Source organism: Elephantulus edwardii, unplaced genomic scaffold, assembly GCF_000299155.1.
Source record: "Elephantulus edwardii isolate Elephantulus edwardi_28Jun2011 unplaced genomic scaffold, EleEdw1.0 scaffold00027, whole genome shotgun sequence".
Classification (NCBI taxonomy): Eukaryota; Metazoa; Chordata; class Mammalia; order Macroscelidea; family Macroscelididae; genus Elephantulus; species Elephantulus edwardii.
Genome location: NW_006399777.1, coordinates 1,256,185 through 1,276,716, shown reverse-complemented (window position 1 = coordinate 1,276,716; position 20,532 = coordinate 1,256,185). Strand labels below are relative to the sequence as shown.

At 43.5% G+C, this 20,532-nt stretch overlaps 1 protein-coding gene across 1 annotated transcript in view; it reads left to right on the top strand.

Annotated features, from left to right (window-relative positions):
• The window catches only part of COL6A6 (collagen, type VI, alpha 6), a 118,629-nt gene that overhangs the window by 33,721 nt on the left and 64,376 nt on the right, over positions 1–20,532 (top strand). The window contains exons 10-19 of the mRNA XM_006883397.1: positions 4,412–4,566; positions 7,435–7,527; positions 8,788–8,841; positions 12,607–12,678; positions 12,762–12,788; positions 13,146–13,190; positions 13,283–13,336; positions 15,232–15,294; positions 18,508–18,573; positions 20,305–20,358. Of these exons, the coding sequence (XP_006883459.1) occupies positions 4,412–4,566; positions 7,435–7,527; positions 8,788–8,841; positions 12,607–12,678; positions 12,762–12,788; positions 13,146–13,190; positions 13,283–13,336; positions 15,232–15,294; positions 18,508–18,573; positions 20,305–20,358 (683 nt within the window). The remainder of the gene's footprint in view (positions 1–4,411; positions 4,567–7,434; positions 7,528–8,787; positions 8,842–12,606; positions 12,679–12,761; positions 12,789–13,145; positions 13,191–13,282; positions 13,337–15,231; positions 15,295–18,507; positions 18,574–20,304; positions 20,359–20,532) is intronic.

Here is a 20,532-nt window from a genome sequence, read left to right as displayed (position 1 = left end):
CCTATCCTAAATTTTAAGCAAATGATAAAGTTCTCTGAATTTCCAGCCAATGAGGGAAGATTTTCATTTTATCCTCTCTCTGCTAAAGCTGTCTTTGCTTTATTCTACCAAGTTGTGACTTTTCTTCCCTCCATGAACTTTAAAAATGGTGATTCTAGGGGAGCTCTGGCAGCCTAGTGGTAATAAGCTGTGCTGCAATCCCAAAGGCTTGTGGTTCAAATCCACCTGCTACTCCGCAGGAGAAAGGTGGGCAGTCTCCTCCCGTGTGATTTGTTGCCTCTGAAAACCTGCTGGAGGGTCAGCTTAATGCATCAATGGTTCCAACGTAATACCACACCGCAACAATGATTTTTATTAAAACTGAGAAGACGACTTTAGAGTTCTCAATTTATTGAGTCAAATGACTTATTTTATTATTTCAGCTTTTCTTTTGTGGGGAGAAAGATGAAGCTTTCATATACAGCATCAGAGCTGTCCTCAGGAAGTGCTTTGGAAAGCCAAGATGTTTAAATTCAATCCACATCCTCTTTTTTCTGACATCCAAGGAAAATCTCTTAAACAGTTTTCCATTTCAGAACCTGAGGTTTTTAATAATTCCCTCATAAAGTAATAATATTCAAATTGGAGAGGGAGAAGGGTGAAGATTGTAATGTTCTTTGAGAAGTGTCACGTGGCTCTCAAGGGCACTGACAAGACAGACGGGGGTGCCTCCAGCCCTGATGTCCCGCATCTACACATCACATGTGCTGGGAGCCATTGATGCGAGCTGTCATCTTCTGAGTTAGGACAACCTTCCAGCTCCAGGCATGAAGTCCACTGTGAGAAGTGCTGCTAGCCGAGAGACCACGAGGCAGTTCTACCCTCATTGTCAGAGGCCCCGTGAGTCAAGGTCAGCTTGATGACAGTGAACGTGGTGGATTTATATGCATGTGAACTGTGCAATCGCAAAGGGACTAAAGGAAACAAAGGTCTGGGTGATGGCCGAGTTTCACAACTTCTAAGTTTGGAGTCATTTCCTGCATTTTAAGATCCACAGCCCTACAATCAACTCCACGCGTCTTCTCTTGAAAACTCTTTTCTTTCCTAATTACTTTCTAGGAGATTTAAGATCTTGACCGTAAAGTCCTCTGATGAGCGAGGAGCAGGGTTGATGCCCAGCCATCCCGGGAAAGGCGAGGACTAGTCTAATTGTACTCACATTTCTGACGGGCAGAGCTCTCTTGTTTCTTGTAAGTCATAAAGTTTTGCATTTCCTGGAACTTACAAAATAAGCCAAAAGTGAGAATATTTTCCCTAATAAATAAACAAACTGTAGTTGTTAGGTGGCATTCCATCTATTTTCAGCTCATTGTGGACCCATGTGACAAAACAGGGCGTTCTAAGCAATAAACATTAATGAAGTAAATTACCAGGTCGGTTCTACCCCCAATTCTTACCCCACACCCCACTGGAGCCACTGGATGGATTCGAACCACCAACCTCTTTGTTGGTACTTAACCACTGTGAATGGCTTCTTCTTTATGATTTCGTTTTATGATTTTAAAGTACATGGACACATTACGATGCCTTCTCTTGATCACTCAGCAGCAATTTGTCCCTACAGTGGACACCCCTCTCCCTCTGTATTCTTGGTCCTCATTCTCTTTCTTGGAAGGGCAACTCTCTGTCTTGATCCACCTGGAGGTGCCAGGTTTCCTGAAACCCAGGACGTTGAGCACTGAGCCCGGGAAGTCCCAGGCAAACAGGATGAGTGGGCGCCTGGATTCCTCACTGTTTCTCTCCCTGATGCCTCGTCTCCTGCCGATCACTCTATCTGTCTTCTGCAGAACAGCAGCCTCCTTCTTGTGTCCTGGAAACATGATCCCTTTCATTCTCTCTTCAAGCCTTGTTTCATCCACGTATCACATGAACAACAGCAACAACTCACTGCCAGCAAATCAGAACCAACGCATCGCTGACCCTCCAGCAGTTTCAGGTCATAAATTGCACAAGAGAAGATACTCATCTTCCTCCCGAAGACTAGCAGGGGATTCAAACTGCCTGCCTTTGAGTTGGCAGTGCGCCTCCTTACCCACCCGGCCACCAGAGCTCCCTGCATCAGATAAGCATATCACAGGAAGGCATTCCTAATTCTCCCACAACTGTTTGAACCTTTCCTCACCTACTTCAATCTATTGGCTGTAATCACATTCAGGAATTTCTTTTGAATTTCAAATCACATTCAAAACTTCTTTTGAATTTTTCTTTATTATGTGTGTCTATTAAATTAGACAGGTGATGTCCCTGGAGTCCGGTTTTGTCAAGTTCAATTTACCCACTTTCTAGGACTAGCCTTTATTCTCTGATCATGTCCTTATTTTTTTATTTCTTTTTTGTTATTGACTTTGAAATATCCTTGTCATATAGGCTTTGGGGTCAGGCTGGTCTGGATAAAAACCTAGAAGGGCCACTGGGGTCCATCATTAATATCCCCGCGTCCAGTTTGCTCGTCTGTAAAACAGGGCCGCAGCCGCTCACACCTATAAGCTTGTTCTAAAGCTACAAAAAAGCTATGCGCAAAAAGCCCTTAACAAAGTGCCAGGTACGCAGCAACTATTACAAGGGGATAACGCCACTGTTGCTATGGTTACTACCTCTGTAGGAATCGCCTGGTTTATTATCATCATTTCACATTCTTACTTTATAAAGTATGTCATTGATGACCTTGGGCTAGTTGTTAAAATTTTATTTTGCATTTAACCGTCCAGGTTTTGAATGTCCGACTCATAGACACTTTCTGCCCTTTTATGTTACATAAATGTGTCCTCACTCTGAAATGATGGAGCGCCCCTCGCTCACCACAAATTCTTCAGCACAGACACATGTACTTCCTCTGGGTGTGCAATTTTAAACCTCTGAAAAGATTTTGAGCATTAACTAAAAACCCCGGAATCTTGGCGTGACCCTACAGGACTGGGCTGAACTACCCCATGGGGTTTCCACAGTAGACTGCCACATCCGCAGATAGTGGATTTGAGCCACTAACCTTTCAATCTGTAATCAAACTCTTGGCCACTGCCTCATTAGGGCTTCTTGCATTAAGGAAACCCAAACACACTGTCATCATGTCAATTCCAAGTCTTACCAGCCTGGAGGACAGGAGAGAGGTGCTCCTTGCGATCCAACAGCCATAACTCTTACAGAAGTGTGCGTTCTCATTTATCTCCCAAGAAACACCTTGTGGATTCCAGTTTAACCACTATGCTCACACAGCCCCTTCCTCTCACCAGCTCAGGTCTGGTTACCATGGGCCAGAGTTGACAAACAGCTGGTGCTCCCATCAGGTTTCGGGAGGTTGTGAGGCACACGGAGGAGATTTCCCATCTTTCTCCTGCGATGTCACCAGTATACTCGAACCACTGGAAACATACAGTCTGTGTATTAGCAGAGCCACTCCCTACCGGCTAGGTCACCAGAGCTCCCTCATGCTTTTCACTAAAGACACACCACAAATGCCCTTCCGATTCACCTACAAATCTGAGGGACGGATACAGACACCGATCTTGTCCATAAGCCAGGAGCCACTTCTATTCCAGTGTACGAAATCTCAAGGTCTGTGAGCCACAGCTCTGGGAAATTGGGCACCATTTATTTCTAAGGACCTGACTGCTGGTCTGTTACTGCCCTTTATTGCTTGTAATTCTAAATTGGATTGTGGATTCCTTATGAGGTCATTTAGAGTTTCACTTCTCACACTTTAGCATGCATTCAAATCTCCCAGGGTAAGGGAGCTTGGGTGGCCTAGTGGCAAGAAGCTGCACTGCAGTCCCAAAGGTGGGCAGTTCTAATCCACCAGATGCTCCACGTGGAGGAGGAGCAATCTCCTCCTGTGCCAGTTGGATCCCGTTTGATGGTGCACAACAAGGAAAAAAGTCAATAAATAATCTTCAAATCTCCTGGCACAGCTGCTAAACTATAAATTCTGACTCAGTAAATCTGGAGTAGGGGCTGACACTCTGCATTTCTGATAAACTCCCAGGTGATACAAAGGACCCCATCTTTTTGAAGAGAAAAAAATAGAACACTTTATTCTATTGACATTTTTACAGTTTAAAAACCCAACAACTCAGTCTCTCAACTATGATCACTCAGGAAGTGGACTCAGTTACAATCTCCTTTAACGCCAATCAGTCGTGTCCCCCCAGATACCCTTCCTTTTGTGCCGTAACTTCAGCCCGGTCCCTTGCAGTCTTAGATGATATATTTCAGTCCTTGCTCCTCTCACAACTAGAGTAACATTTCCTAGGAAAACTAAGTCCATGTGCAAAAACGTTATACTAACAAAACTCACCTCTTCTGGGGAATTGTAAGCTGTCCCCTGTTGTCAACCACTGTCAGGTGTAACTGTTGCCTGTCCAACTGTGTTGCATAGGCCTGAATGCACTCATCACCATTGCTCTGGACAGAAGTGCTCGTTCAAGTGACCTGGACAATCTTCTGTACATTGAATTTGGGAAAGGATTTGAGTACAAGACCCAGCTGGCCATTGGGATGAGAGATCTTGGGAGCCGGCTGTCAAAGCAGCTGGTAAGTGATTCCAAAGGGCTGGTAAACTTTCTCTCCATTCTGTGTATAGTTTAGTACTTGTTCTTAAGAATGTGAACTAATTTTGTTAGTTGAAGAGCAAGGAAAGATTTTTTTATATTAATGAACAATCTAAATAGGAGACTACTTTTGAAAGAATTGCAGTAATAAAGGAAATGTGTCAAAGCAGGTTTAAAGAACGTGCTTGAGGTGGGGAAGAGGAAAAATGGGGTGTCAGAACCTTTGAAAATTGCATTTTTTAAGTCATTGCTCTCCAGCTCCCTTAACTGCAAACACATGATCTTACACATCATCAAGAGCTGTAGGACCTATATAAGAGAGTGCTTTTCACACAGTGCAAAAGGTGATAACAGTGGTGGAGAGTCTGTGAAGAGACTGTGACAACGTGTAACCAGAGGAACTCTAGAGATAAAAGCCACAGTTAAAGGTTTTGCTTGCTGGACTATTGAAGGAAACAACTTATTACTGCTCTGATATAGAGTCTGTTGGATAATTGAGGAAACCAGAGGCTTCTTGCATTGTGATGCTCAGCTGAACCTGGGCGTTCAGTGATTGAGGAATTGTGCCTTGTTTATCTGGCTTGGAACTGCTGGACTAAACTTGGAATTGCACTGTGAGATATTCTGTGCCTCTCCAACCTATTTCCATAATAAACCTTACAAACATGAGTAAACTGTGCGTCTTGCAATGAACATCAGACCCAATGTTTGGTAAAAAGTAGATGCAGAAGCATGTGAGTTGGTGGTCTATCTGACTATGTAGCTGTTTGTATGGTGCTATGGAAATTATTGATGGGGACAGATCCCCTTTATGAAGCAGGTAGAAGTCAGACACAGCCACCTTTTTGAAAAAGAAGTTATTTAAATAGCACCAACAAGGCTGCCCAAATTCCCTTCAAAGAGCCTAAGTGCCAGAGAGCCCAAGACGCCAAGCTGTGACCCAGCTGTTCCCTAAGCCAGCCAGCTGTCACATGCCTTCCAGAGCTTAAGTATCTGTCACATCTCACCCCAGAGTCCAATTCTCATGTTCAAGTTGTATAGTTCACCTACAGTGTGACTTCAAATGACAGTCAATCACATTTGGAGTTCAACAAGGGGGATGACAGGAGGCTCCATAGGTGTGACAGAAGATGCCATACGCTGCACTGGAGAAGAGCAGTTGAAGGATTCGTAAAGGTGGTCTGGACTGTGCTTTTTGCCTGATGATCTATTTTTAGATAGATCTGACTGAAGGACATCTAACAACAACATCAAAGCCTAAACAAGGTACATCCCAATCATGTTTCTTTCAAAAGGTACAAGAATTCAAAGTAGGGTGCTACAGCGTTAGCAAGTGATGTGACGCATCTTTCACTTCATTGACTTAACAAATGGTAAATGATACCTGGTTTGCTAATGGCTTGTGAAATCTGTAACCAGGATCTCAAAACACTGTTCAATTAAGTGCTATCTGTTGCTGCTTTCCACAGTTTATATAGAAATAGATATTTTAAAATCATTTGTTCAGCACAGTAACATACAAATATAAAATGCATGACATATACGTAACAATATATAAATGTTATAATAATGCTATGTAGATATAGTATTTCTCTGTGTGTTTATCCATTTCACTTTGAAATTGGCACTGAGATTCCTAAAAGAAAAAAGTTATTCTTCAAAATATGTCTGTTAGGAGGATCTCTGCTGTATATTCTGTGGATCTCTGCTATATATTCTGTATATTCCTGGTTGGGTTTTATCTATCACATAAACTAAACACTATATAAAATAAATTATAATCAATGTTATGAATGGGCATGGGTCAAGAAGAATAATAGGAGTAATAGTTCTGGTACTGTAGGGTTTTGGTGAGCCAAAGAAAGTTGATATGAAGCTATCCAATGGAACATTCCAGAACTCATCTGTTGTTCTTGGCTTCACGCGTGTCAAGTATTATCTATTTCTCTGAAAATTTCAGGGAAATATAGATAATTTTATAATTTAGTTTAAAAAATTATGTATTGGAACACAAACTGAGAAAATTACTGAGTGGATATCACAAGATATTTTCATTTTCTCATCATGCTAGACTTTTGTGGGGAAACTGCTCGGCAGAGATTGCTTCCACTCCAGTAAAGTCAAGCCTCACATTTACTGCAAACAGAATTGTCTTGAAAAGAAATTTGCTATATTAAAAGTGCAATGAAATGTGCCAGTTATTTGGGAATACCAAACTAGCTACAGGGCAGATTTTAAAATGTAACTACTGTTTTACTGGCTAGAATATAGAGAATATTCTTTCCATGCACCGGCCCTCTCCAGCAACGACTTCCAAAATACTGGCCATGTACTTGATATTTCTGAAATCATTTCACAGATAAACTGTTCTGGAAGTGATTGTCACAGAACTTTGTTCCAGCAGTATTACAGGCACTCTAGAAATCATTTGATTTTGCAAAATGGGGATGCAGAAGTCTCCAAGCTTGCATTTTAGTCAACAAGAAAGTATTTGCAGGCAAAATCAAGTGGGTAATTGACAACACCACAGTCGACGCTGAAGCAAGGTGGAGACAGAATCATGTTAGTAACTCAGTGTGGAATGAGCTGGGGTAGACGGGCACCATTTAGGGAAATAACATCTTCGTGTCGGTTCAGGGTTCCTCAAACACAGAACTCAGCTCGGCTCAGAGGAGGAAAGAACGTCTCCCGCTGCACTCCTTCTGGAACAGTCACTCCGACGGGCACAGGTTTCTGAGACACTCCCCCACCCCAGGGAGGCTTCAGAAACATGTTGAACTTGTGTATGTGAGGCAGGAAACAGCAGCCAAACACCAAATGTGATCGACTTCTCAACTTCCCTCACCTCAAGGTCAATGTTGCTGAACGAACATGCTGCTGTCTGTTCTGCAAGTGCGTTGGCGGAGATGGCACAATGGGAGATCCCGGAACAGCAGGGAAAAAGGTGAGCTCAGTTCAGATCCGGGGTTCACTGTCTGAAGCAAGTGTGTCCTTCAGATACGGTGGTAGCTCGATGAAGAGACGTAATTAACCTCCAGGTAGAGCCTCTGACATAAATGTTTATCTTATTCCTCCTTCTATATATTACGCTAGATAATCTTGGATTTTTCTTGACATTCTAAATAAGAGAGGTTTTTTCCAAAGTCTTGGTAGACATCTCAGAAGAAACACTGAGATGACTCTAAATGGACCAGTGTTCTCCAAAGGGTGTCAGTAGTGCAGAACAACCCACTGTTATCCTTCATGTTAAATAACGAGACCCTCCTTGCTGTCAAGAATGCATTTCATTTTCTTTCTTTCAACGGTTGGCTATGGCATCTGCATTGCAAATTCAAGAATATTTTGTCTGTTCTGCTGAAAATCAATCTTGAGAAGCATATCCTATCAGAGAAAAAGATGCTAAGATACTTTGCTTCACTTTATCTGGCCACATTATTGTCACAGATTTTACAAACAAAAATAAACCAATAATTTTTTTTAAGTATACCAGACTGATTCAATATATTCCCTAGTCCTCTCCAAATACAGTTTATGTATTCTTATGAAAAAATATATTATTTTGGACTGTAGGAAATTTTAAAATATGTATAAAGATACAATGAATGTATTTAATGATTCCAAAACTGTTCCTTTACATGTGTTTAATTTTTTGGTAATTTATAGTCACCATAACTTCCAGATCACCATGTGTGGTTGTGTCTCTGAAGAAAGGTTTTGCATTATTTATTTCCTGGTTGCTTCAATTTTATGCGAAGAGGGTGTTAGACTAAGACAAAACAAAGCAAAAGGCTCAGAAAGAGTGGGAGAAGCGTATGTGTGGTCTATTATTCTATGCATAGCCTAAATTTTCTTTTTATTAAAGACATAATTCTAGTCTATCAGGGACAAATATTACTGTGCTTATTTGAACATATGTCAAACTCCAGCCCTACAGATAGTCTCTAAGAGTTGTGGACAGGAGAGCACTGTGATTCACACACATGCACACATACATACACATAATCTCTTGCACTCTCTGGATGCTTGTCTAGTCAATCCATTTCTTCATATGTGTATAAATACATCTTTCATTTGAGAGTGAGAGAGTAGTTTCATAAAGCCTTGCTGTTTCAAATGAGATAAAACTATAAAGTTGAATTTTGCTTCATTATGTCTGTTTGAAGTCTTTTGAATTCTAATATTTTTACCCTTTCTGCATTCCCAGGGACTTCCAGGTCTTAAAGGCAGTGAAGGCTACCTGGGAGAAGAGGGTACTTCTGTAAGTCAAGTGTTAATTGTTATGTTTCAGCATCCTCTACTCAAAAAAACATATTTGTAATATGGTACCAGTCATTTCAATTCAGAGGGAAACTGTGAAGGTCAGAGTCAAAGGATATATGCGTAGAATCTGTAGACTTTCCTGATCCTGGTCAAGTCTTGCTTCTGATGCTTGCTGGTAGTTTAAGTTACCTCTTTGATTGTTGTAAAATAGCACAGAGGCATCATCTGGCCTTCTCTACCTTCACGAGAAGAAAGGAGAATCAACCTCTTAAACAGCCAAGGTAAATGCCAATGCGGCAGAGGTAAGACAGACCTCCCCTCTCTCTCTTTCTAATCTTCTTACCAGTTCTTACATCCTCCCATGACACTCTACTTTTGCACTGGGTTTGGCAATTCATTGCAATGGCCACAGAGAACACATACCATACCACACCATACCATACCACACCATACCATACCACACCATACCATACCACACCATACCATACCACACCACACCACACCACACCATACCATACCATACCATACCATACCACACCATACCACACCACACCACACCACACCACACCACACCACACCACACCATACCATACCATACCATACCATACCATACCATACCACACCATACCATAGAACAGACCATACTCACAATTACAGGGTTTATTAGGGAAGTAAGAGGGTGAAACCAAGTTGCTCCTTGGAAACAAGGATTTTGAAGTTCTATCTCATATACTTTGGGAATGTTGGCAGAAAGGACCAGTTGTTGGAGAAGGACATCATGCTTGGAAAGTTGGAGGGACAGCATAAGAGAGGAAGACCCCAGATGAAATGGATTGAGTTAGTGACTTGGGTAAGGGGGGTAGGTGTCAGTGAGGTTGGCTCAGGAAAGAGCAATCCTGAGCTCTGTTATATATCATGTCACTATGAGCCACAGGTGACATGACAGCACATAACAACAATAGACTACACAGTTCAGGTTCAGGAGCAATTCCGGTCACAGTTCTCCAATCAGAACAGCCTCTTCTCAACTACACCATGGCCAAGCCTTTTTATAAGACTTGGTTCCACCAGAAATCTTTTGGGCTGACCTGATCTCTTCTCCGCTCAGCCAAATATTACAAAGTACTTTCACTACTGCCAATAATGCCCAGAATCACCTCACTCTGTCAACAAGCCTCTTGTCTGAATGTGCTTAGCTTCCTCTCTCAATGGGCCAATAAGTCCACTGTACCCTCTCCTGCCAATGTCCTGGTTTGGCTATTTCTGCCCCTGTTTCTGTGCTATTACTTCTCACTCTTTGTAGGTGTAGAGTTCTGACTCTCTGTCTCTCTCTTCCTGCTCCTCTCCTCCTCCCTCTTTTCCTCCCTCTTGCCCTCTCTCTGTCTCAGGATCCCTAAGTTCAAAGTGATATGTGCTAATCCCAGTTCTTTCCTAATGGTCATGAGGTCCTTTCCTCTGGAAATGGCTTTCTTTATAGGAGGATGGCAAAGCTGCCCAATCCCTTTGTTAGGATTTCAATTGCCCTGTTTGCATGGTTCCATTACATAAGGGTGCCATGCACCTTACTGACAATATTATCAAGATATCCAAATCTTCTTCGTGTTGTTGCTGCCCTGTGCCATGGGGTCAAGTATGACTCGTAGTGACCCTGTCAACAGTGGATCTGAAACCTGCACTATCCTGTGTCATCCCACCACCTCCAACACACTCCAATATGTCAAGTCCATTGCTAGTCACCGTGTCAATCCTTAGTGGGCTGCAGTTTCTCATTTACATAGTCCTATACTTTAGAGATAGCTATGTTGGCGTAGTGGACAGAAAGTGATGCTACCAGCCCAAGGTGGGTGATTTTAATCTGTAGCACTCAGGCCTGGTTTAAATTGGTTTTTGTTAAACATTCTTCTAAGTGGTATAGCACTGGTCAAAAAAAATGACCAAAGTTATACAAGTGTTCAAGTCTTTCATTGATAGTGTCACTATGAGTTGTCTACAACTTGACGACACTTAACAACAACAACATCACAGTCATTTGGTGGGAGTTACAAAGACTTCGGCTAAAAGGGCCATAATAAACAATCACACTGCACCACAACCATCCACCACATTACACAATGAACTCAATGTAAAAATTATGCTGTTCACCAAGAGATCAAATCTTCGCTATTTCCTTATTTCTGGCTAATTTGCATAAGACCAAATTGTCACGTTATTTCTCTAGGGCTTTACTCTTTCTTGCATTTATTTATTCACCCACCCAGACATCTATCCATTTATTCAACTGCTAGTCATTCACTAACAATTAGATAATAAGATCTTCTCTGTCATAACATTGTTTCTCAAAGACTCACATCATTCAAACAGTCATCAATTCATTTCTCCATTTAAAATGTCTATATTAGGCATCTTACTAGGCACAGTGGTAATCCTTAAAAATAAAAATTTGAAAAGTACTTTTTTTAGAAAAGAAACTAAAACATGATCCCTATCTAAAGTAATCCCCAGGTTAACAAAAGCAGTGGTTACAGTTATTTTATAATAAAGGTATAATGAGTTGAAAGGGTGTGTGGAGAATCAGATCAAGATCCAAAATGACCTCAGGTAACAACTTGGGTGAGAATCAGGACATGAGAGAAGAAGGCTGCAGGCAAGAGTTCGTTCTTTATAAACATCTGAAAGGAAAAAAAAGAACAAGAATGTCCTTCTAGCAAACTGTGTAAGAAGAACCTTCTAATACAGAGAGAACAGTGTATTCAAGGGCATCTGATCAAGTCAGAGAGCGGTGTGTTTTCAGAATGGCATGTGGGTCTACGTGGCTGGAATACAGGACTCAGCAGAGCGTAGTTCAGTGAACCTTGATTTTTAAGAGTCTTGACTCCAAGTAGAAGACTTTGTATTGTGTTTTCTAGTTGATTGGTGCTCAATGAATAGCGTTAAGCACAGAAGCGGCTATGGGGGTGTGGGTTGCAAAATCTTGCTCAGGCAACATCATGGAGAATGATAAGGTGGGGTAGTATGTGGGAGGGTTTGAGGAGACCAGGTAGGAGACAAAGGTCTCTCCTACTCTTCACTTAGACAGACAGGTAAAGGGAGGCCACATAGTTCTTTAGGACCCCTTGGAAGAAAAAGCTGGGAATGAAATCCATTCCCAGCTCACAAAGCCACACACGCTGAGGTGGGACTCACCAGCACAGGAACCATAGGAGTATTTGATGCCGGTGAGCTTCCTTTCGATCCGGAGAGCATGCCCCTCAGACAGGTCACCTCTGGGTTGTCCTCCTGTCATGTCTCCCCAGTCCCCAGAACTCCGCTTGGTATCTTGAGCAGACATTTAGGTTAAACGTTGTTTGTGTGTGTGTCCCATTCAGACAGTGACTGACTCAGCGAGGTGGGGAGGGGAGGGGCAGAGAACAAAAGCAAGGTGTTCTGCTCCCCCTCCCTCCTGAGCTTTTACAAAGATAAAGTGTGAAGTCGAAACCATGAAGAGGAACACATTTTTTCCCTCACCAATAATTGTTTACGTTTTCAAGACAAATCTCAGATTACAATAAAAACTCAAACTCATCGTCAAGTCAGAGCCTGCTGGGAGCTGACCCTCCAGTGGGTTTTCAGAGGCTGTGAACAGGTAAACAGTGAGAGAGGAAACGGCCCTCATTTGTCCCAGGCTGCAGCTGGTGGGCTTGAGTTGACAGCACATCTCCTTAACCACTCGGCCACCAGAGTCAGATACAACAGACAACTTATTGAAATGTATGCTGTTTCTTAGGGAGAAAGAGGAGCCCCTGGACCAATGGGAGAGCAGGGGACCAAAGGTTGTAACGGTGCCAAAGGCCCAAAGGTAAGAGCCTCAAAGCCTCGGGACTTGTTCTCAACACTAATTCAGCGTCCCAGCACTAACTTCACTGTCCTTTCTCCTTTCAGGGAAACAGAGGATTCACTGGACAGGAGGTACGCCCCAGGCACATTCATTTATCTGCCGCCCTTCTGTTGTCTGGAAATAATTTTCTTTTTTTAGATTATTGCCTATAAATTGTGCAACAGAAGTTACTGTTGTCAAGGTCATGATTTTTTCTTTCTTCATTGTCAGAAATTTGCTTTCTTTTTTCCTCCTTGTGTTTGTAGGGGATCTAATTTTCACAGCTTATGTATTATCATGTACTTTTCTCTATTAGCCAGGGCCAGCCTAACAATGAGACTGTGCATAGAACATGAAGTGGGACTCTTTTGGTGACATCTGACTTCTCTTCACGTAGGAGGTAGTGCTGTGCTGTGCTGTGCTCTATCTAAGCTTCTCTGTTTTCTCAGGGAGACGCTGGGGAGAGCGGAATTTATGGATCAAATGGAGAACAGGTAACGCTTTCCCTTTGCACCCCAGGAGCCTTTCTGAGAGATTTCCAATTACGGAAGTGGACGTGTGAGCTTTACTGTTTTTTCTTTCTCAGGGTGACAAGGGTCTTCCTGGAAGAAAAGGGGAAAAGGGTGACGAAGGATCCCAGGTAGGGACTGAACCACGGGAGACTTTGGGAATAGAAGTGTCATAGATAGACTGCAATAACTACCATTGCCACAGAACAACTGTGTGACAGTCACCCGGAAAGCCTCGGTTTATAAATGGGCACTTCCTATGCACCAGAGGGGTCCAGCTCCCATGGCTGACCTCTCCCCGAGTCTCTGCCCGGCCAGGACTTTCCTCCACTGCCTTTGACTGCCCTCTGGGACCAGATCCTGGTAAACCTCATTCTTTCTTTGTAATGTTGGGAACACATATAATAAGAAGGAAGGCTTGCGGCCTCTTGAAGCTGTCTTCGACCTCTCCCCTGACCGTTCTCCCTCTTTCTCTGACTAAATCAAACCACGTGGCCAAGCTCAGAGATAGAGCTTTCCCGACACGGTGATTGCTCTGTTACTTGCTGCTGAATCAGTTACAGTCCACATGTGCAGAGTAAAAGCATGCTCTGAAGAGTTTTTAAGACTGTGACCTTTCAGAAGAGGTCCCCAAGGCTACCTTCCGTGGTACTTGCGGGTACACTCAGACTGCCAGGATTTAGGCTTTTGGCTGAGCACTTGTTTTCATGCCATCTAGGGACTCCCTCATGCCTTGGCACAGTGAAGAGGCCCTAAAAGTGAAGAATTGGTCCACAAATGACAAGCCACCCCTCCGCTTGTGTTGTCGTAGGTGCGGGCACGCTGACCATGACTTGTAACAACACCGTGAACCACAGCTCTGAACTCCGCCCTGTCCTGCACCTGCCTCGTGCCCCAGGCTGTGCCCCCGTCCAATATTAGAGTCGAGTCTATTGCTATGACACTGGAGGCAACACTTAGAGGTGCTGACGGGATCCAGAGTGCAGGGACGATTTTGATGGGTGCACACCACCCATGCCCACCTACAGCAGAGGATAACTGAAGTCAGACTTCATCTCTAAATAATCTGTGTTTTTTGTTGTGTGCTGTGTCTTGTCAGCTACGACTCACCCTGACCCTGCGAGTAAGAAACCTGAGCCTTGCAGGTCTCTGTCCCGCACCAGCCCATAATGTCTCGTGTGCTCGAGCCCGTTGCCAGGTCACTGTGCCAGTGTGTCTGGGGAGGGACTTCCTCCCTTTCTCTGGCCTTCCGTCTTTCCCAGCTTGCTGTCTTTTCCCAAGGACTGACCCCTCTTGTGCAAAGAATGTGAGAGAGAGTTTCACCGTCCTAGCCTGTGAGGAACACCCTGGTCACACTTCCTCCAAGACAGACTTGTTTACCCTTTTGGCTGTCCTTGGGATATTCCATATTCTTCAGCAATCTATTTTTAGAGTGTCAAAAATGAATCAAAAGCTCATTTTCTAGTTGACACAACCACCTTGGGCAAGTGGACTAATTTTCCAGATTGCAGCTGCCTCTCATTAGAAGAAAGCGAATAAGCCATCTGTGAGTCATAAAAAAAATTAGTTGTAATAATTAAACAAGAAGACAGATGTGTCTACATCATAGAGTTCACCACTGTGGCCAGTAACTGAGGTCACTCTTAAATGATTCAGATGATGCCTGAAACTAATTTGGGCTGTTCTTACCAGTTCAAAATTAATTACTCTTAAAGAGGAAAATGTTTAATTCTTTAGAGCAGGAAATAGAGACGCTCTTTGTTCATTTGAAGGCGCGCTGGTGTATAGAGTGCGTTGCGGGTCAGGCTGTTAATTGAAGGTTACCAGTTTGCATCCCCTGAATTCTTCAGAGAAGAAAAATGCCCATCTGCTCCCACTGAGACTCAAACCTGAGAAATCTGAGGGCGGGTCCTTGGGAGTTGGATGGTCTTTGGGGGGTTTGATGCTGGTTTCGTTGATTTGATGATTTTTATTAGCTTAGTGAAAAGCCATGTCCCGTTCTTACTGTGGCTTGTGTCCATTCTAGGGCAGCCCAGGAGAGAGCGGGATGCCCGGTGATCACGGAGCAAAGGGCCTGCGAGGCGACCCTGTGAGTACCTGAGGGAAGCGGCCTGTCAGTCAAGGTGGCCAAGCTCCCATTAGTGCTGTGATGTGTGAAAACAACACTCCCCTGTCGTGAATCAGTTCTAACTCAGGAGGACCTTTGTGACCCCCGACGGAGTCCTCCTCATGGAGGCCTCACCAAGCCTGTCTTCCGCAGAGCTGGTAGTTGGAGTTGAACTTACAACCTTTCAGTTAACAGCCAACCATGAACCAAGAGTGCGGCTCAGACAGATGTCCTCATTTAAAGATGGCACAACAGCCATCCTGAATGTATAACCGTCACAGGCAAAGAGTTTTAGAAGCAAGTGCCTGTTGGGGCCTCTTCATTTCACTGAGGGGTCTGGGTGGGGAGAAGCCGTTTACGTCATTTGCACTGTGTTATCTGAGAGTATCTGTTCAGAAATGCCCTTGGGCCTCAGACTATGAAAGGATTCCTGTTCCTGAGTTGTCTGCCTTCTGAGTTCACCTCAAACTATGGAATGCATTTCTGGATCATAATGTTTACGCATCTATTTGGCTTAACTATGTACAACCAGACAGTTTTCCAAAGAGTTTGTACTCACATTCCCACCAGCGTGTAGGAAAGCAGCGTGCCAATCACACACGAATTATCAGAAGGCTGACTTAGAATGTCAAGTGTTTATGGGCTGTGGGGCAACCCGGAAACACATGGCCTGAGCCACTGTTATAGTCTGTGGAACACAGAAAAGAATTTCATGCCAATTGACCAACACAGAGGTTAGAAGTATGCATTGACTATAACTTAAAAGCAAAGGAATTTGTACTTGAAGACGTTATTTACAAAGTTATATCTTCTGGAAATAGCCAAACACCCTTAAAGTCTTCAGGTAACGTCAAACGCTATCTAATTTAGAACCAGAGTATTGTTGACGTTGTTGTTGTTGTTGTTGTTGTTGTTGTTGTCGTGTGTGCAGTCAAGTCAGGACTGACCCACATCTGACCTTCCACAGGGTTTTCAGAAGGAGTAAATCACACAGAAGGACAATACCCATCTGGTGGATTCGAACCACATGCTGTCAGGTTTCCAGTGTAGCTCCTTACCACTAGGCTACCGAGTTCTAGAGCCAGAATCTACCCCAAAGTAAGAACAATTAAGAAATAAGAGTTCAAGTCAAAGGCTTTTCAGTCATCCATGTCCAGTGTCGGTTTCGAGTTTGTTTGGGGTTGTATGTTTTGAGGTATTGCTCTGCAGTTTGCATTTACTTTGATCAAAAATTGCCCTACGGGCTCTGCTCTAGAACGTGTGCTCATTTAACACACTCAAAAGAACGGAGGGAGGTCAAAAGGTGGGGGCTGCGTTGTTTTCCATTTTAAATGACAAAGAAATGAGCTCTGGCCTTCAGATGCCCAGGGAGTCCATCACCGGAGCATCTCCGTGCAGAGCTCTCCTCTGACAGCGTTGTCTGCGCAGCCGTGCTTCCCACCTCCTTGAGCAGATAGGTCTCAAATCTCGGGCAGCTCTGCACTTTTTTACATGCGGGTTTTGTGGGTTACTATTGCAGGAAAAACTTGGGAGGGCAAACTTTATGGAGTAAACACTGGCAGACATTCACGGGACACACACATGATCAGGTTTGTCACAGGAATGTGCAAATGGCACAAATTCCTGAAAACTGTAAGCCCCTCAGAAAAGATTTTTTATCATGTGGAAACTAGTTTAGGTATGGTTTTTGCAAACTCTCATTTGATCGGAGAAGTAAATTCCACGTAAAGTTAGGGTAAACTGAGCCAGATCAATTATCCGGTTGATTTATAGAGGCTATAAAGGCCTTCGTTCTGAAACAATTTTGTCTCGGAAACGCATGTGAAATTATTTCTTTGTATTAAAGGAACGTCTTTCATCCAGACGCACAGGCATAGAAAGGCAGGACCGATTCATAGTCAGATTAACGAAGCACCTGGCTCATATGTAAATTAGGTTGTTCTGTTCCAGAAAATGGCTGATACGTCACTTTTTTTATGTCACTTCTTTAATCAAATAGTTTATCGAGTTGAACTATAACAAGGACATTATACATCCAATAGAATAAAGTTCTAGACCTTATAATACTAACTTCTGACCTGCTTTTCTCACCAAAATGCTATTTTCTAATCATAAGTTTAGTCTACCACACTTGAAGATCTTAACCAACCAATATTTAAAATTTAGGAGAAGGGACGTGTTATAATCATTGTTGGCTTTTTGTATATCATGTAAAGAAATAATTACATTTTACGTAAGCTTCAGTAATGTTCTTATAAACTAAATTCCAAGCCCATTTTCCACTCTTTAGCCTCTGAGCTCTGTAAGAGCAGAAGCCATTAGTTCAATAGCTCACGAAGCATCTGGAGCCATCGTATATCCCTGCTGGTGGTGGCAAATTACTTATTGATCGACAAAGGTCGTCTGAGCTGCCATCAGCCACACGGCCAGGCAGGTGGCACTCCTCACAACTGGGTAATTGCTGTCCCTCTCAATTCCCTGGGATGATGATACGGTTGACGGGATTGGGCGAGATTTTCTTGGCAGCATGGAGACAAGACTTTACCTGAGACCCCAACCATCCAGGGCAGAAAGCCTTCCGTTTCCCTAGGAGTGTGTCTTGTCTTCAGTGAGTTCCTGCTGGAATATTTGAATGGATGTTGGGAAGACTCGAGATTTCAGGGATGAGGGGCAGACGAAGACAGGAAAGTAGACATGAGTAGGCAGGGAAAGAAGACATCCGAAATGCCCAGAGGAGGAGGAAGAAGGTGACGACTAAATCCTCTGTGTCGCTCAGTGTGTTCATGTCACCGTGGAGGAACCCTCGGCAGACTCTCTTTCTCCCAAGGACAGATGAGAGTAAAACCTGCAGACCTTCAACCATTCAAATGCCTGGGCCCCCCAAGAAAAAGGAGGGGCACCAGGAGAAGAGGTGACAGAGCGAGACAGGCATCTCCGTCCACAGGATAAGGATTGTCACTGTGCTTCCCTGGGCTCTTTCTGTCACAGAGGGGCTCTCCATGCCTCTCCAGACAGAGAAAAAGCAGCTGTCAGCCCACAGGGATCTCAGGATCGCAGCCCACTTCTGCTGTCAAATGGGTTCAACTTCTCTTGGCAACTTCCTTTGAGATGACAACACATGGTCTGCATAAGTTACATATTTAAGGAGAGATATTTAAAACCTGTTAAATTTTTCTCTTTATTGTTTACTTTTAGGGAGTTCCTGGATTTGACAATGCCATACAGGGACCCAAAGGCTTGAAAGGAGAACTCGGAAAACAAGTAATTATGTGGGCACCTGAGGGTTTCTGGTTACGTGCTATCCAGTTGTTGTGGTTGTTGTCAGGTGTCGAGCATGACACGTAGCAGCTCATAGCGCTCCTATAAATCAAAACCTTGCCCTGCCCTTCCCCTCCTCCCAATCTCTGCCTTGTTCAGGCCCAGTGTTGAATCCCTGTGTCAATCCAGATTATTAAGGGCCTTTCTCTCTTGAACGTAGACTTGTAAAATGCGGAACTTATGAAGCTGAAGTAGTTAGTGTTGATTATGAATTGCAGGATAAAGAATTTTGAATCATACTACATAGACTTTTCCTTCTTGTTTCTTGCCGACTCATAGCCAACCCTCCAGTAGTTTTTCAATCAGTAAATCACATAGGAAGAGATTGCCCATCTTTCTCCCACAGAGCAGCTGATGGATTCAAACCACATGTCTTTGGGATTAACAGCACAGAATCTTACCACTAGGCCACCAGAGCTCCCCAAAAGAGATATTTAATATATAAAAATTATTTCTAGAGCAAATAGATATTTTACACAGGTTACTCTGGGATTCAAAAATCATCTTCTTTTTTCCTTTAAATTTGCAATCGATGGCTTCATCAAACCACCTCCCTGAAGTCTTCATAAGTGCATGTTGTTGTTTGCCATCAAGTCAGACCTGACCCATAGCTGACCCTCCAGTGGGTTTTCAGAGGCAGAGAATCACACAGGAGGAGATGGTCCATCCACTGAAAATCTAAGTTCAAATGTCGAGCTATCTGACAGAAATGGGCTAATAATCAGAGAGCTTTGGCTTTCTGCCATCCTGAAAGCCACTTCTGTGGGAAGTCAGTGTGTCATAGACGGTGTGTCCATCCACGAGGGCTGGATAATTCACACCTGAGAGGTCTGTCTCTTAGGTTTAATCTCGTGAATCTTGCAGCTCAAAATTTGATCACTCTCACCTAGTTGGGTGGTTTTTTTTTTTCCTCCCCCATATTTATGAAAAACAACAGCATTTGTGAAAAAATCATTATTTGTCAAAAAAAAATATGTTTCTGTGCATCTTCTGAAAGAGTAAGTCCTCTCAACGATTCCACTGAGGGAAGTATGATGATATAGTAGAAAGAGCTTTGCTTGGTAACAGATTAGGTCCCCTCCCTCTGCCTAGCTCTATACCCCGGAGCCTCTAACAGCAAACTTGAATTTTCTCATCTGAAGTGTAGGATGAAGAGGGCACTTGTGAAGGTTCTAGAGAGGATTCGGTGACTGCTTCCTCACATCATGAGCGTTGAGTCACTGTGCACCACTGTTAATGCAGCAGAAATAAGTCTTATCGTAAACTTAATGTATGTCCCTCATTCTTTTATGTCTTGGGAAAGCTTATGTCTATCCTGTGACTGTATTCAAAAGGCTGTTTATCTGCCCCAGTTTGCCAAATGGTAGTAACCTGGCACAGGCCGTGTGTCAGCGAGCACCTCACCTGTTCAACACAACGTGTAGTCAATACCAATGCTCTGTGACATGTACCCCAAACCCAAATTAGACAGAGGACATGAACAGAAGAAACCACGCTGGGAACATGTGTGTCTTGCCGTTCTTCATAATCCGAATGGAAATGTGGTCTCTGACCCTGGGAGCGATGCCGTAGCCCAAGGCGAAAAGAACCCTCTCGTTGGTGTTTGCTTTTCTGTCCTCCCTTTTATGTTTCAGTGCTGTGTCATAACTCTCACACATCTGCTTGTTTTCACAGGGTACAAGAGGCTGGCCAGGCCCCCCTGGAACACCAGGCTCCAGGAAAAAGATGGTAAGAATCTTTCTAGACAAAAATACCCCCTTCCTTCCCTGGGAACCTATTTCATGTTGAGGTAGTTATACTGAGTGGATTGGACGCAGGATGGTACCACTTGGGAGTTCCCCACCTTGGAGAAGCTGACTTAGACCTCTCAGAACAGGGCTGGCCAAGGACATGGGGGAAAGC